Here is a 14,807-nt window from a genome sequence, read left to right on the forward strand (position 1 = left end):
GAATTGTGTAGAAATTATCTAGAATTATAGTCGAATTAATTTTTTAATTTTATTAATTATCATTGATATTTGGTTCTGCTTCTAAAAGGCATCTTGATACAATCTTTAGCCTTGATACCATATCAGGAGGACTTCTATGGGTCTAAAAATTTGAATGCAATTTTAATTAGCAATCTGGAAAATCATGTAACATGCACATAAAATTTGCAGGATGTGCTATGAGGCCAAAACAATTATTGAATAATTTTGATTAAAACTCAATTCATACGGAGTTCTATGACTTGTTGCTAAATCTTAATGGATAGAAATGCCAAAATAACCATTGAATAACTTTGGATTGCTATGATTTTTTCTGGTCTACGTAGTGGTATGCCTTGCGGAGGACTTAATTTTTCTACTTCAATACCTTGTAATGCCCACATTTCATGCTTTCTGCTTTATAGACCTCTTACAGAAATGCGTTATTCATGATTTGAAAAAAGATTATTTTCAATATTAATAATTTTTTATTGCACAAGCTTGATGGTTAAAAATCCATGGGTAAGCATTTGCCAATTATAATAGAAGACAATGGTTTATTAGCTTATATGGACGGTATAGGTTCATCTAAGATTATGTACTCGCTTTTGCCAGTTATGATAAAAGACAATGTTTACCCCTTAGTATGGTATACACACCCAAAATTCCCAGCGATGATGGTAGTTTATGGTAAAACCAGTCATATTACTAGGGAAGTTATTTGGACTTCTTTTTAATAATTACCAAAGTTTAGTTCTAAAAGAATGTTATTTTGAAAGCCATAAATAATATAAATTCATTCACTTTGTCATATTAAAATTTAAGAGTAGTTTTTTAATGAGCTGAATGGAATAATCTTGATTTTGTAGAGATACAAGTGAGGAAATATATTAGATTGAATCATTGAAATTCTTATTCAGGACGCATTTATGGAAACTTTCTGTTTCTCGTTTGGTGCTCTTTAAATTTGGAGAATTAGCCATCTTTATCCTCTCTTTTAGCGGTTCACAAAATTGTTTCTAGTTGGGACTTTAATTGATTTGTTGGATTCTATTGGCTAGACCCTTTTGGCGAGTGGTTTAATCTCATCTATGTTTAAATAATTGCTCTCTCTCTCTCTCTCTCTCTCTCTCTCTCTCTCTCTATATATATATATATATATATATATATATATATATATGTGTGTGTGTGTGTGTGTGTACATACATGCATAGATGCACACAAATACATGAGTTCACATGCATAATGTACAAACATATTCACGCATCTTCATGAAAGAGAGATTATCCAAATTGAATTGTGATTGAACCCTTTTATTTATTTATATACGTAGATAAAACATGTTCATGAAAGAGAGAATTAATGTTAAATTATTAATCCTTTTGGCTTTGTACAGGAGATTTGTCTGGGGATTTTGGGAAATCTAGCTTGCCATGATGTTTCTAGCAAAGCCATGGCATCTAAAGATGGTTTGATTGAAATGGTTATTAATCAACTATACTTGGATGACTCTCCGTGCCTCTCTGCAACATTCAGGTATGCATATTGATAAATCTTTCAAGTTTGTTTTACATACATTGAACTTATGAAAATCATGTATAATACCAAAATTTATCTATTAAGTCTTGTAAATGTCACGCTCTAGGGGATTTGGCATCATTTTGATAATTAATAGAAAGCACCCATAAGCATAAAAACTATAAATAGTTGAAGCAGAATAATTAAAGTATGAACTGAAACATTAAATGGAATGCTTGGATGAACCAAATTATTTGATTCAAATTTGTTTGTGGGTGACACCAGAACTTTACTAATAAAAATGGATTAACTTAAAAGAAAAAAAAGGCGAGAGAGAAAGAGGACTTAGAGAGAAAAGTGTAAGAACCGGGTTTGCCGGTTTAAGTGAACCGACCCTAATCTAGCAGCAGCGGGGCGAAGCAAGTGAGCCGAGCGGGAAAATCCGCTGGTCGAACATGAGCGTAGGCACACATTGCAGAACCAGACCATGCAAACAAGCGAGGAAACACATTTGATTGCCAAAAACAGTGACTCATTGTGTGAGATAACTTCAATTCGCTCACTCTTTTTGCACCACAGGAATAGAAGAGGCTTTGAATGAGAGGAGGTTGATTGAGAGGAAGAAGGAGTGCTGATGTCGTTTGGTCTTTTGGTCGTGGCCAGCTTCATCGACTGAAGACGATGAAGGAGGAGTCATGTTTGAGGTGAGTGAGTGAGCAAGGAAGAGGAGTTAGATCGAGAGGTAAGTATTCATTTTTTTTAATATTATTAGAATATTTAATAAATATAAATTTAATAGTTAAAAATAGAAGTTTATTATAGTTTTGATTTTATATATATATATAAGATAATTAAAATTTATTAGAAAATGAGAGTATATTTAATTATTAGTGAATTAAATGGAGAATTTATTAAATATAGAAAGTCTATTTTAGAAATTAATTGAATTATTATTTTTCGAGGAGAATAAATTTATCCTTTATTAAATTTGTACTAATAATTATTTAATTATATTCAACAGCTAGTTAGAGAAGATATTTATATTAAAAAATTTAGATTTATGATATAAATTACGAGAGTTAAATAAGATATAGATTTTTATTTAACATGCTAATCAAGAAAATTAATTATATAAATAATACATTAAATACAAAATGGTCATAAAGATTTTTGTTTTTATCTACGTATTAGTAAATCCGAAGGTAGAGAGGCTTTAACGAAAATGAAGTGTGAAAAAGTTGTTGGAGATGAAAAAATTTCATGGTTTATTAAACTTTTTAATACTATTTTGATGACTAAAAAGATGCCGGATTAGTGGAGAATGAGTGTGTTGATTCATTTGCAAGAGGATGTACCTTGGTGTATGCTTTTTACTGATTATATTCTTCTTGTTGATAAGACTTGAGAGGGAGTTGATGGTAAACTTGAATTATGGTGGTCAACTTTAGAAAGGTTTTCACTTGAGTAGATCTAAAATTAAATATATATAGTGTAATTTTAGTAGTAATAGACCTAGTGAGGGGATTGTGACTTTGGGTGATCAAGTCATTAATAATAGTACACGTTTTAGATATCTTGGATCTATTGTTCAGAATATTAACTAAAATATTTTTGAGAATAAGATTTTAGATCTTAAGATTTTGTCTGTGCATGAGGATGCTAAAGCTATGTGGGAAAAAGTGGCTAGTGATAATGTGATATTAAAAATATTGCAAAAGATGTTCTTGGAGTATCAAAGGAAAAAGCTCCTAATAGTAAAAATAGTTGGCGGTGGAATCCAAACGTGCAAGAAAAGATTAAAAATAAGAAATTTTGTTATAAAAATTGGTTTAATTTTGAAAATTCTGATAATTGGAAAATATATAAAGTGGCTCGTAAGGATGCTAAGAAAGTAATATACGATGCAAAGACATTAGCTTTTAGTGATTTATATAATAGATTAGATACTAAAGAGGGAGAAAGATTTATGTATAAGTTAGCCAAACAAAGAGATATGAGTAGTAAGGATTTAGTTCAAGTTAAGTGTATTAAGAATGAAGATCAAAAAATACTTTTCTTAGAAGATGATATTCAATAAAGATGGATGATATATTTTGCTAAACTTTTTAATGAAGATTGTGATAATAAGATTGACTATAGTGATATTAGCACCCTTAATGAAAATAAAGATTTCTGTTTTTATCGGCGTATTAGTAAAATGTTAGACCAGTCCTCTTTGGACTGGTCCAGCCGGCCCAAGCCATTGGCCGGCTCGGGTTGTCTACACGCGACGGAAGCAGGCGGAAAACAGAGGGGAGCCGGCGGGATTTTGAGGAGTGTTTTGGGTGGGGTCCACTGGTTTTTGAATTGGTTTCTTGGAGCCAAAAGATGTGGGAGCAAGGGCAATTAGGTCCTTTTAGGTTAATTTTGAATTGTATGCATTAAGTAGGGAGAAAAGAAGAGATTAGGGTTATGTTGAATTTGCTTAAAGTTTTCTTGTTCTTCTTTGGTGGCTAGGCTCTAGATCGAATTCTAGAGATTGGGAGAGTGCGATCCTCCTCTCGAATAGAGGATCCTTGTATCTTTGCTATTTTCCTTGCATCTACTAGTAGAATACAAGCTTTTTCTCCACTATTTCTCTCAGATTTGCTATTTTTTCCACTGTTTTGTGCCATTTTCTGCTGTGGACAGCAGGTTCTCACTGTTTCTTGCGTCAAAAGTGGTTAGGAAATACTTAAAATCAAGCATTTCCTATCAAATTGGTATCAGAGTTGTATTTGAAGGAAGAAGGGAGGAACGTCATCGTCGAGGTGCTGAATTTGAAGGATTTCAGCGTCGAGGTGATGATTGCGAAGGAAGAAGAGGTGAGTATGAAGAGGGATTCGAATATAATCGTCGGATGGATGATCGGGACACTTGGGGGACTCTTCCCTTTTGAGGAATGGGAGGTTATGGAGGATACCGGGGAAACGGAGGAGACCTGCGGGTGAGGAAGCTGAACATGCCCGTCTTTGAGGGTGAAGACAGCCATGGCTGGATCTACAAAGTGGAGCGTTACTTCGCTGTCAACGGGTTGACAGAGGATGAAAAATTGACAGTGGCGGGTCTGTGTCTGGAAGGCAAAGCTCTGGCATGGTATCAGAGGCGTGACAGGAGGGAGGTTATTCGGAACTGGAGAGAGTTCAAGGATTGCTTATTAGAGCGTTTCCAAACCGACGTGGGAGGAGACTTCTATGAGCAATTCTTTGCCTTGACTCAAGAAGGGACTGTGGCAGATTATCGGGATCGGTTTGAGTACTTGACTAGCAGATTGGATCACATTTCAGAGTCAGCCTTAGAAGGGAACTTCATGAAGGGGCTGAAACCAGAGATCCGAACAGCAGTCAGGGTACTGGAGCCGAGGAACCTGGGAAAGGCTATGGAGCTGGCACAGTTGGTAGAAGATCAGAATAAAGCAGAAAGAGGGGCTCGAGAAAACTGCTCAGGAGGCTCTTACAGGACAACGACCACTCTTCTAGCACCCAAGGGGCCTGAATCAGGCAACAGTAATGAGACCACTTCTATCTTATTTTCTCTATAAGAATTCTCTACTCAACTTGTCTAATTCTTTTAGCACTCCCAAAAGTATCAAGGAATGAGTTGAAAGAAAGATTGAAATAGACAAGAAAGAAGACTTAATAAGTTGCAATTTACCAGAAAGAATTAGGAAACAGTTACCCCATAGATTAAGCTTATCATAAGCTTTCTTTAGGAAACCTTGAAAATCTGAGAGAGTTAGTCTTCTCATCACCATTTTGACTCTAAGATAAACCAGCTCGTCAACTGCTTTGATACCTAGAATTTTTGACAGAATTTTAGACTTGCTTCTTCTCACTGATTTCCCAAGTAATAATGAAGATTTTAACACCTTTGCCCTGTCCAGCTGCAGTAGTTCTTCATTATCTTTTTAATTTTCTTAGCATTTCTGCTACTGGCTATAGAAAATATAATGATGTTATCAGCATATAGTAAGTGAGACATTTTTTCAGCCTTTGAAGTCACCTTGACTCCAATCTTTTCTCCTCTTTGATTTAATTCTTCCGTTAACAATTGAGAGCATGTGATAAACAAAAAGGAAGATAAAGGACATCCTTGCCTGAAGCCACATTTTTACCAAATCCATTTGGTATTCAAACCATTAATGAGTATGGAGTATTTAGTATCAACTACACATTGAAGGAGTAGTTTTGAGAAGTTTTCCTAGAAACCAAATTAATCTAACACCTGATTCAAGGTTTGCCATCCCATACTATCGTAGGATTATTCCATATCTATTTTGATAGCCATTATGCCTCTTCTTGATTTAGAAAATCTAAATTTGCTAATGATCTCTTGAGTAAGAAGAATATTATCGGAATTAGATCTACCTTTAATAAAAGAAACTTGATTTTCTTATATAATTTTGGGAAAACAATGAACTAATATGTTCAACAATATTATTGATACAATTTTGTAGATGGAATTGCATAGACGTATGGGTCTATAATTAGAGGGAATAGTCGGGTTCTTGAGCTTAGTAATAAGAATTACTAAAATTACCTTCCAATGTTCACACATCAAGCCAGATTATTAAAAATGATTCACTTCCTTCCAAACATCATTTTTAATGATGTTCCAATAGAATTTAATAAACGAGTATGTTATTCCATCTAAACAAGGTGAAATATTACCTTTCAGATGCCGAACAACAGCTTCCAGTTCTACTTCAAAAAAATTAGCCATGAGCATTTCTTTATTAGCCTCGTCCAGCATTCTGCTAGGTTTTGGCCAGCCAGTTAATTTACATCTTCTGGCTCTCCACTTTTCGTTGAAATACTCAAATAAAGTTTTTACAATACTTTTTTGCTCCTCCAACATTCTACCATCGGATTGTTCAATTTGCTTAACGAAGTTCATGTTCCATCTAGTAGAGGCAATAAAATGAAAATACTTTGAGTTTGAATCACTTTCTTTGATCCACTTGACTTTAGTTCTTTGTCTCCACCAAGAACTAAGCCTTCCCAAGGTAGAATTTAACCCCTTTACCTTGAATTTCAGCAAAAAAAATTTCTCTTCAGATAGGCCTTCTGAATTTGCTTCTTCCTCTTGGAGCTCACTCTTTCTTCAGTTCTTTTTAAAGGGAGTTGAGGTTAGAATACTTAGCTCTACTCCAGTAATGTCATGCTTTTAGAACTCTTCTAAATTTAAGATTCAAAGATTGAACATCATCACCTCTGACAGTTTTCATCCAAGACTTGGTTACTATAGCTTTGGACACTGGAAATGATGTCCAAATATCTTCAAACTGCAGTTTCTTTGGCTCACAAAATCCTGAAGAAAAAATTTTAATCACAAGAGGGCAGTGATCCGATGAAATTCTACCTAGATGTCAGACAACAGCTGGTTGAATAAATTTAATAGCAGCTGAGTTGAGAAGGTAGCGTCCAGTCTCTCTAAAATGCGAGCTCCTACATTCTTATTATTACACCAATAAAATTTAGGACCGATAATTCAAACATCATGAAAATCACAACTATTCAAGAATAAATTCATGTGTTGTGGTCCTTGAGAAAAAATGAACCTCTTACCTCGTCTTTTCTCTTCTTGAGACAAGATGCAATTGAAATCTCCTCCAATGATAAAAGGATGGTGAGTATTTGAAAAAGTTTTAAATTTTGCCACAATTGTCTTCTTTTAACACTGCCGTTGCCAGGTCCCAAGTCCTGGATGAGAAAAGTGGAGGGTTGCGTTAGGTAGTCGACAGCCAGCGTAAAACTTGTCGAACAATAATGACATGAATCCTTTAAGAAATTGTGTTAATGCTAGGGCGTCCCCTGGAAGCGACGCGCTGTATGGCCTGAATACAGTGACAAGTGTGCAAGGGCCGCTGCACCGGCGCCCGGGTGCAGTGTTAAATAGGCAAGGGTTCCCACATCAAGGACGGATGTGGGCAAAGAAGCTAGTCCATGATACTAAAATTAGGATAGGAACTTGGAATATAGGTTCCCTTACAGGAAAATTAATGGAATTAATAGATATTATGATTCATAGGAAGTTAAATATTTTGTGCATTCAGGAAACTAAATGGGTTGGAGATAAGGCTAAGGAAATTGATAGTTTAGGATTTAAACTTTGGTATTCGGGTAGGAGTCGTACTAGAAATGGTGTAGGTGTTATTATAGATAAGAGTTTAAAGGATAATGTTATAAAAATTAATAGGATTGGAGATAGAATTATAGCTTTAAAGATTGTTGTTGATGATAAGATTGTTAATATTATAAGTGCTTATGCTCCTCAAGTAGGTTTGGATATGAGTTCTAAATTAAATTTTTGGAATGACTTAGAAGAATTAATACAAAATATACCTCTTGAAGAAAGAGTTTTTATTGGAGGAGATTTAAATGGACATGTTGGTAGAGAGGTAGATGATTTTAAAAGCATTCATGGTGGCCATGGATTTGGAACGACGAATGAAGGTGGCAAGACCATATTGGATTTTTGTTTAGCTTATGATTTTTCAATTGCTAATACCTTATTTAAGAAAAGGAATGAGCATCTCATCACTTATAAAAATGGATGTAGTACAACCCAGATTGACTATTTTCTTATTAGAAAATTAAACCGTTTAGATTGCAAAGATTGTAAAGTTATTCCGAGTGAAAGTTTATGTACCCAACATCGATTATTAGTTTTGGACTTTAAGATAAAGGGGCATAAAATAAAAAATAAAGTAAAACAATTTTCTAGGATTAGATGGGGGCATTTAAAGAATATTAACCAAAATATTTTTGTGAGTAAGATTTTAGATCTTAAGATTTTGTCTGTGCATGAGGATGCTAATATTATGTGGGAAAAAGTGGCTAGTGATCTTAAGAATATTGCAAAAGATGTCCTTGGAGTATCAAAGGGAAAAGCTCCTAATAGTAAAAATAGTTGGTGGTGGAATCCTAATGTGCAAGAAAAGATAAAAAATAAGAAGCTTTGTTATAAAAATTGGTTTAATTTTAAAAATTCCGATAATTGGGAAATATATAAAGTTGCTCGTAAGGATGCTAAGAAAGCCATATGCGATGCAAAGACATTAGCTTTTAGCGATTTATATAATAGATTAAATACTAAGGAGGGAGAAAGATATATGTATAAGTTAGCCAAACAAAGAGATAGGAGTAGTAAGGATTTAGTTCAAGTGAAGTGTATTAAGGATGAAGATCAAAAAATACTTTTCTTAGAAGATGATATTCAACAAAGGTGGATGAGATATTTTGCTAAACTTTTTAATGAAAATTGTGATAATAAGATTGACTATAGTGACCTTAGCACCCTAAATGAAAGTAAAGATTTCTGTTTTTATCGGCGTATTAGTAAAACTGAAGTTAGAGAGGCTTTAAATAGAATGAAGGGTGGAAAAGCTGTTGGACCTGATGATATTCCAATAGAGGTGTGGAAATGCTTAGGAGATGAAGGGATTTCTTGGCTTACTAAACTTTTTAATACTATTTTGAAGACTAAGAAGATGCCAGATGAGTGGAGAATGAGTGTGTTAATTCCTATTTTTAAGAATAAAGGTGATGTTCAAGATTGTGCGAATTATAGAGGTATTAAGTTAATGTGTCATACTTTAAAACTATGGGAGCGAGTTTTGGAGCATAGGTTGCGGCGTGATACTAATGTTTCTCAAAATCAATTTGGATTCATGCCGGGTAGGTCGACTATGGAAGCCATACATTTATTAAGAGGTTTGATGGAGAAATATAGATAAAATAAGGAGGATCTACATATGATATTTATTGATTTAGAAAAATCATATGATAAAGTTCCAAGAGAAGTGCTATGGATAGTTCTTGAAAAGAAAGGAGTTAATAATGCTTATATTCAAATCATTAAAGATATGTATGCAGGAGCTATTACTTGTGTTCAAACACAAGGTGGATTGACCAAGTATTTTCCTATTTCGGTTGGGTTACATCAAGGATCAGCCTTAAGCCCATATCTTTTTGCTTTAGTCTTGGATGTTCTCACTAGACATTTGCAAGAGGATGTACCTTGGTGTATGTTTTTTGCTGATGATATTCTTCTTGTTGATAAGACTAGAGAGGGAGTTGAAGGTAAACTTGAATTATGGAGGTCAACCTTAGAGTCTAAAGGTTTTCGCTTGAGTAGATCTAAAACGGAATATATGGAGTGTAATTTTAGTAGTAATAGACCTGGTGAGGGGATTGTGATTTTGGGCGATCAAGTCATTAATAAGAGTACACGTTTTAGATATCTTGGATCTATTGTTCAGAGTGATGGTGAAATAGATGGGGATATTATCAGTAGAATTCAAGTTGGATGGTTGAAGTGGAGGAATGTATCGGGCTTGTTGTGTGATAGAAAAGTACCCCTCAAACTTAAGGGAAAATTCTATAAGATGGTAGTGAGGCCTGCAATGCTTTATGGTGCCGAATGTTGGCCATTAAAAGAGAAGCATAATACTAAGTTAAGTGTGGCAGAGATGAGGATGCTCAGGTGGATGAGTGGCTTTACCCTTAGAGATAGGATACCAAATGAGCATATACGTGAAAAGGTTCGAGTAGCTCCAGTAGAAGATAAGATTAGAGAGAGTCGCCTTAGATGGTTTGGTCACATAAAACGGCGGCCTTCCGATGACCCGGTTAGGAGAGTAGAGGTATTAGATTTGACTTATGTTAAGAAAGGTTGGGGTAGACCTAAAAAGACTTGGTTAGAAAATATTAGGAATGACCTTTCTTTATTAGATTTAAATGAGAATTTGACTTTTAATAGGACACAATGGAGAAAAAGGATTCATGTAGCCGACCCCACGTAGTGGGATAAAGGCTTGATGTTGTTGTTGTTGTTGTTGTTGTTGTTGGATCTATTGTTCAATGTGATGGTGAAATGGATGGAAATATTATCAACAGAATTCAAGTTGGATGGTTGAATGGAGGAATACATTGGGCTTGTTATGTGATAGAAAAGCCCCCCTCAAACTTAAGGGAAAATTCTATAAGTGAGATCTGCAATGCTTTATGGTGCCGAATGTTGGCCATTAAAAGAAAAGCATAATACTAAGTTAAGTGTTGTAGAGATGAGGATGCTCGGGTGGATGAGTGGATTACCGTTAGAGACAGGATATGAAATGAGCATATATGTTAAAAGGTTTGAGTAGCTCCAGTGGAAGATGAGCTTAGAGAGTCGCCTTAGATGGTTTGGTCACATAAAACGATGACCTTCCAATGACTCGATTAGGAAAATAGAGGGGTATTATTTTTGACTTATATTAAGAAAGGTAGAGGTAGTCCTAAAAAGACTTGGTTAGAAAATATTAGAAATGATCTTTCTTTATTAGGTTTAAACGAGAATTTGACTTTTTACAGGACACAATGGAGAAAAATGATTCATGTATCCGACCCCACGTAGTGGGACAAAGGCTTGTTGTTGTTGTTGTTGTAATAAATTAAATACAAAAGCTATTTATGTGTGTTCAATAGCTAATTCAAGAGATTGAGAGCAATTCTAATCTATAATATTTGAGATTTTAAACTAGATAAGGAATAAATTAAGACTATATTTTGTTAAATTGTAAAATTGTTTTAGGCAAACAATGAAATTATGAGTTAAGGAAAAAATGTATAGAAAAATAATAGTATATTTTAATAAAATATAAGAAAATTTAAATGGCCTCTTGCCAGTATTGATTTTGTTACCAAATGACACTACAAGTAAATGGGCATGACGGGAGCCTTGACTAGGTGATTTTGTCATGAAATGATATCATTAAATTATAGTCACAACTAGGCTTGTATGTTCTTTAATGGTTAAAAACTCTTGAGAATGAATTATAAGATATATTTGATAGGGCACATAACCTTCTATTAGCTAATATCGATTTCAATTTGTCTCTTTAGACAAACATCAATGTCAAGTTTACAAGGTTTCTTTGGATGAACAACTCATGGCGGCTAATAAGGATTCTTTAATCAGGTTGGGTCAACTAACTTATCTAATAAGCTGACTAGGGATCATGATAACTTGGGATGATGAAATTATGAGATTTTGATATGGTTCATCATCTTTCCCTCACCACATGCTTCAAGTATAAGGCGGTAAATCTTAATCCTTAATCAAATTGTTGTTATTATAAGCTAAGCACTTAGTTCTTATGTAACAACTAGACTTTATCAAAAGTTCACTCTTGTTATCGAGAGAGGTAAGTAATCATAGGGGAAACTTGTGAGAAATCTAGAATCAGATCATAAAATCCTTGCAAAATGAAGGTAAAATCTTCTGGTAGTGTCGTATCTTTAATTTAATATGCATTCTAAAAATTTGACTAGAAAACATCACAAACTTTCTCAGTAGGGCTTGGGCATGATTTTTCTAAGCCCGCATTGTACTCAATTAAGAAGCTAAGTGGTGCAAAGAGAGGAAAATCTAAGATGGATTCTTTCCATCATCCCATTAGAAGCTCCAATCCCTATTACAAAGATGAAATAGAATTGTGATCTACGCTAGCATCAATTCACTTTTGCCAAACAATAAGTTGAACTTGACCCCTTTTGATCTTATCCCTGCCATGTACTACCTTCACAAGCATCTTTCAAAGCTTACACATAATGATCCGCATGTGATAATGATGAGGTTGTTAGTTTCAACTTTACATACCTTTTTTAGCAGATGAACAAAAGAAATTGGTTACCAAGAATGTTGATTTGAGGGGTGATTTGGATTGAGTTTGCCAGGAGAAAGAGATTATATTAGTGGTTTTAAAACAAAATGATATTATTGTGAATAAAGTTATAGATATCGCGTAAAAGGCATAAGAGTTTGCTTGAGAATTTGCCAAGAAAGCTAATATTAACTTGGAGACAAGATAGAATTTGAAGAAGAAGCGGCTACTTTGAAGGCTTCAAGCATCGAGTAGAATGCCAAATTCCAAAATCAGATCAATGCCTTTAAAAATCTTCTCTGTTCGAGTATGAGATTTCTAGGAAAGAACTAGCTCTATCATTACTTTCTTCTTGATACAAGCAAAAATTTGGGAAGGGCCCCAAAATTTTGCGAGCAAAAGTAATGCTTCCTAGATAATAGAAAATTACGTGAATTGCTAAAAAAGACACAAAATATGACAATTGAACCAAAAAAAAATTCACTTTAATAATAAAAAAGACTTACAAACTTAGTCACTTACAAACGACACTATAAAGACACCTAAACTTGCATTTCCTTGCTTGAGAAGAAAGATACATATGGAATGGCACTTGTGGAGAGAAGGAGATGAGAAGTCCAAGACGAAGATAGGAGTAGAAGCTCGCAAGCTTTCCTAGAAGAAGAGGAAGAGGTGGAACAAGCTCTCAAGCTTTTTTAAGAAAAATCATCAGTTTTTCGATTCCAAAACTCACATCATATCTCTCAACCAACCTCTTTAAGACTCAAAACATCTCTAATTTATGGGCAAAAGGAAGAAGCTAAACAACCACAACACCTTCAATCAAATCCAATCAGATTTGGGGCAATGAAAGGCCAAACGTCACCACAACATCTCACAAAAACTGCACAGAAAATAGGGAGAAATAGCTACGGGAAACCCAGCCAGAAATCCACGGGAAGCCCAGCCAGCAAGGGACCCGAGGAGCCAGCACAGGAAACGGGGAAGAGATTCACGGGAAAACAGCCAGGGGAAAAGCCGAGAGGGAGAGGTCACAGGAACAGCAACAGCCAGCAGAAACCAAGAAGGCAAAAGGGGAAGTCACGGGAACAGTAACAGCCAAGGCCCCAAACCGAGAACAGCAAGCAACCTAAGGCCCCAAACCGAGAACAGTAAGCAGCTCAAGGCCCTAAACAGAGAAACAGCAAGTAGCCCAAGGACAAAAACCAAAAAGGTAGCAAGCAGCCCAAAGCTTGCCTGCATCAATTCTCGTCCGGTTGAAAGAATTCTTCTCCTGATGAAGCTTGACTTTGCTTTGAAAAGTTGCATCTAGAGACACCAAGGCTCAAATGACAACATGACTCAAAAAACAAAACTTACATGACACGTACATATATGACACCAAGACACACACGACAACTTGCTCTGATATCAAATTGATGCAAACAAAAATTTGGGAAAAGCCCCAAATTTTTGCGAGCAAAAACTATACTTTCCTAGGTAATAGAAAATACACAAATTTCTCAAAAAGCCACTTTTATAATATAAAAATGACACTTACAACTCTTGACACTTGCAAATACAAAATAAAGACACCTAAAGTTGCTTTTCCTTTGCTTGAGAAGAAGGATACAAGTGGCGTCAGACTTGCGGATAGAAGATGGAGATTAGAAGCCGAGACGAAGAAGGCATAACTCGCAAGTTATCCTAGAAGGAGGAGGAAGGAATACATAGCTCGCAAGATATCAAACAAAACCCAAAGGTTTTCTTCCAAAAATTACTTTCATCAACTCTTAACCAACCTCTACAAGCCTCAAAAAATATTTCTAATTTATAGGCGAAAAGAAGAAGCTAAATAGCCACAACACTTTCAACCAAATCCAATCAGATTTGGGGAAATGAAAGGCCAAAAGTCACCACAACATCCCACAAAAACTGCACAGAAAACATGGAGAAATAGCTACGGGAAACCCAGCCAAAAATCCACGGGAAGCCCAGCTAGCAAGGGACCCGAGGAGCCAGCACAAGAAACGGGGCAGAGATTCACGGGAAAACAGCCAGGGGAAAAACCGAGAGGGAGACGTCACGGGAACAGCAACAACCAGCATAAACCGAGAAGGCAAAAGGGGAAGTCACGGGAACAGCAACAACCAAGGCCCCAAACCGAGAACCGCAAGTAGCCCAAGGCCCCAAATTGAGAACAGCAAGCAGCTCAAGGCCCCAAACAGAGAAACAACAAGCAGCCCAAGGACAAAAATTAAAAGGTAGCAAGCAGCCCAAAGCTTTCCTACATCACTTCTCAAACCAAAATAGCCTAGTTAGAAGAGTCTTTAAGTAAGTCAAAGTAAGACAATACTATGTCGATTTCATAGTCTTCCAAAATAACTATCATTAATGAGTTTATTGAATTTGACTAGTATAAGAATGAGATTAAGAATAAATACCAAGAAGGTATTATGTTTTGCTTGGATGTCTTGAAGAAGCATAATATCATCAAACATATGTGGCAATATTTGATCTTCTTCTATTACAATGCGTTGAACTTGCCCAATGACGTGGAGTTCAAGAACGAGACTTTCAAGGAGAGTAATCCAGATTTTGCCAAAGCATGTTAGAACTTTTTTTC

The 14,807-nt window shown here is 35.4% G+C and overlaps 1 protein-coding gene across 1 annotated transcript in view; it reads left to right on the top strand.

Annotated features, from left to right (window-relative positions):
- LOC110098383 (protein saal1) overlaps positions 1-14,807 on the top strand; it is an 81,575-nt gene that overhangs the window by 23,763 nt on the left and 43,005 nt on the right. The window contains exon 4 of the mRNA XM_020825203.2: positions 1,415-1,554. Within this exon, the coding sequence (XP_020680862.2) occupies positions 1,415-1,554 (140 nt within the window). The remainder of the gene's footprint in view (positions 1-1,414; positions 1,555-14,807) is intronic.

Source organism: Dendrobium catenatum, unplaced genomic scaffold, assembly GCF_001605985.2.
Source record: "Dendrobium catenatum unplaced genomic scaffold, ASM160598v2 fragScaff_scaffold_1284, whole genome shotgun sequence".
NCBI lineage: Eukaryota > Viridiplantae > Streptophyta > Magnoliopsida > Asparagales > Orchidaceae > Dendrobium > Dendrobium catenatum.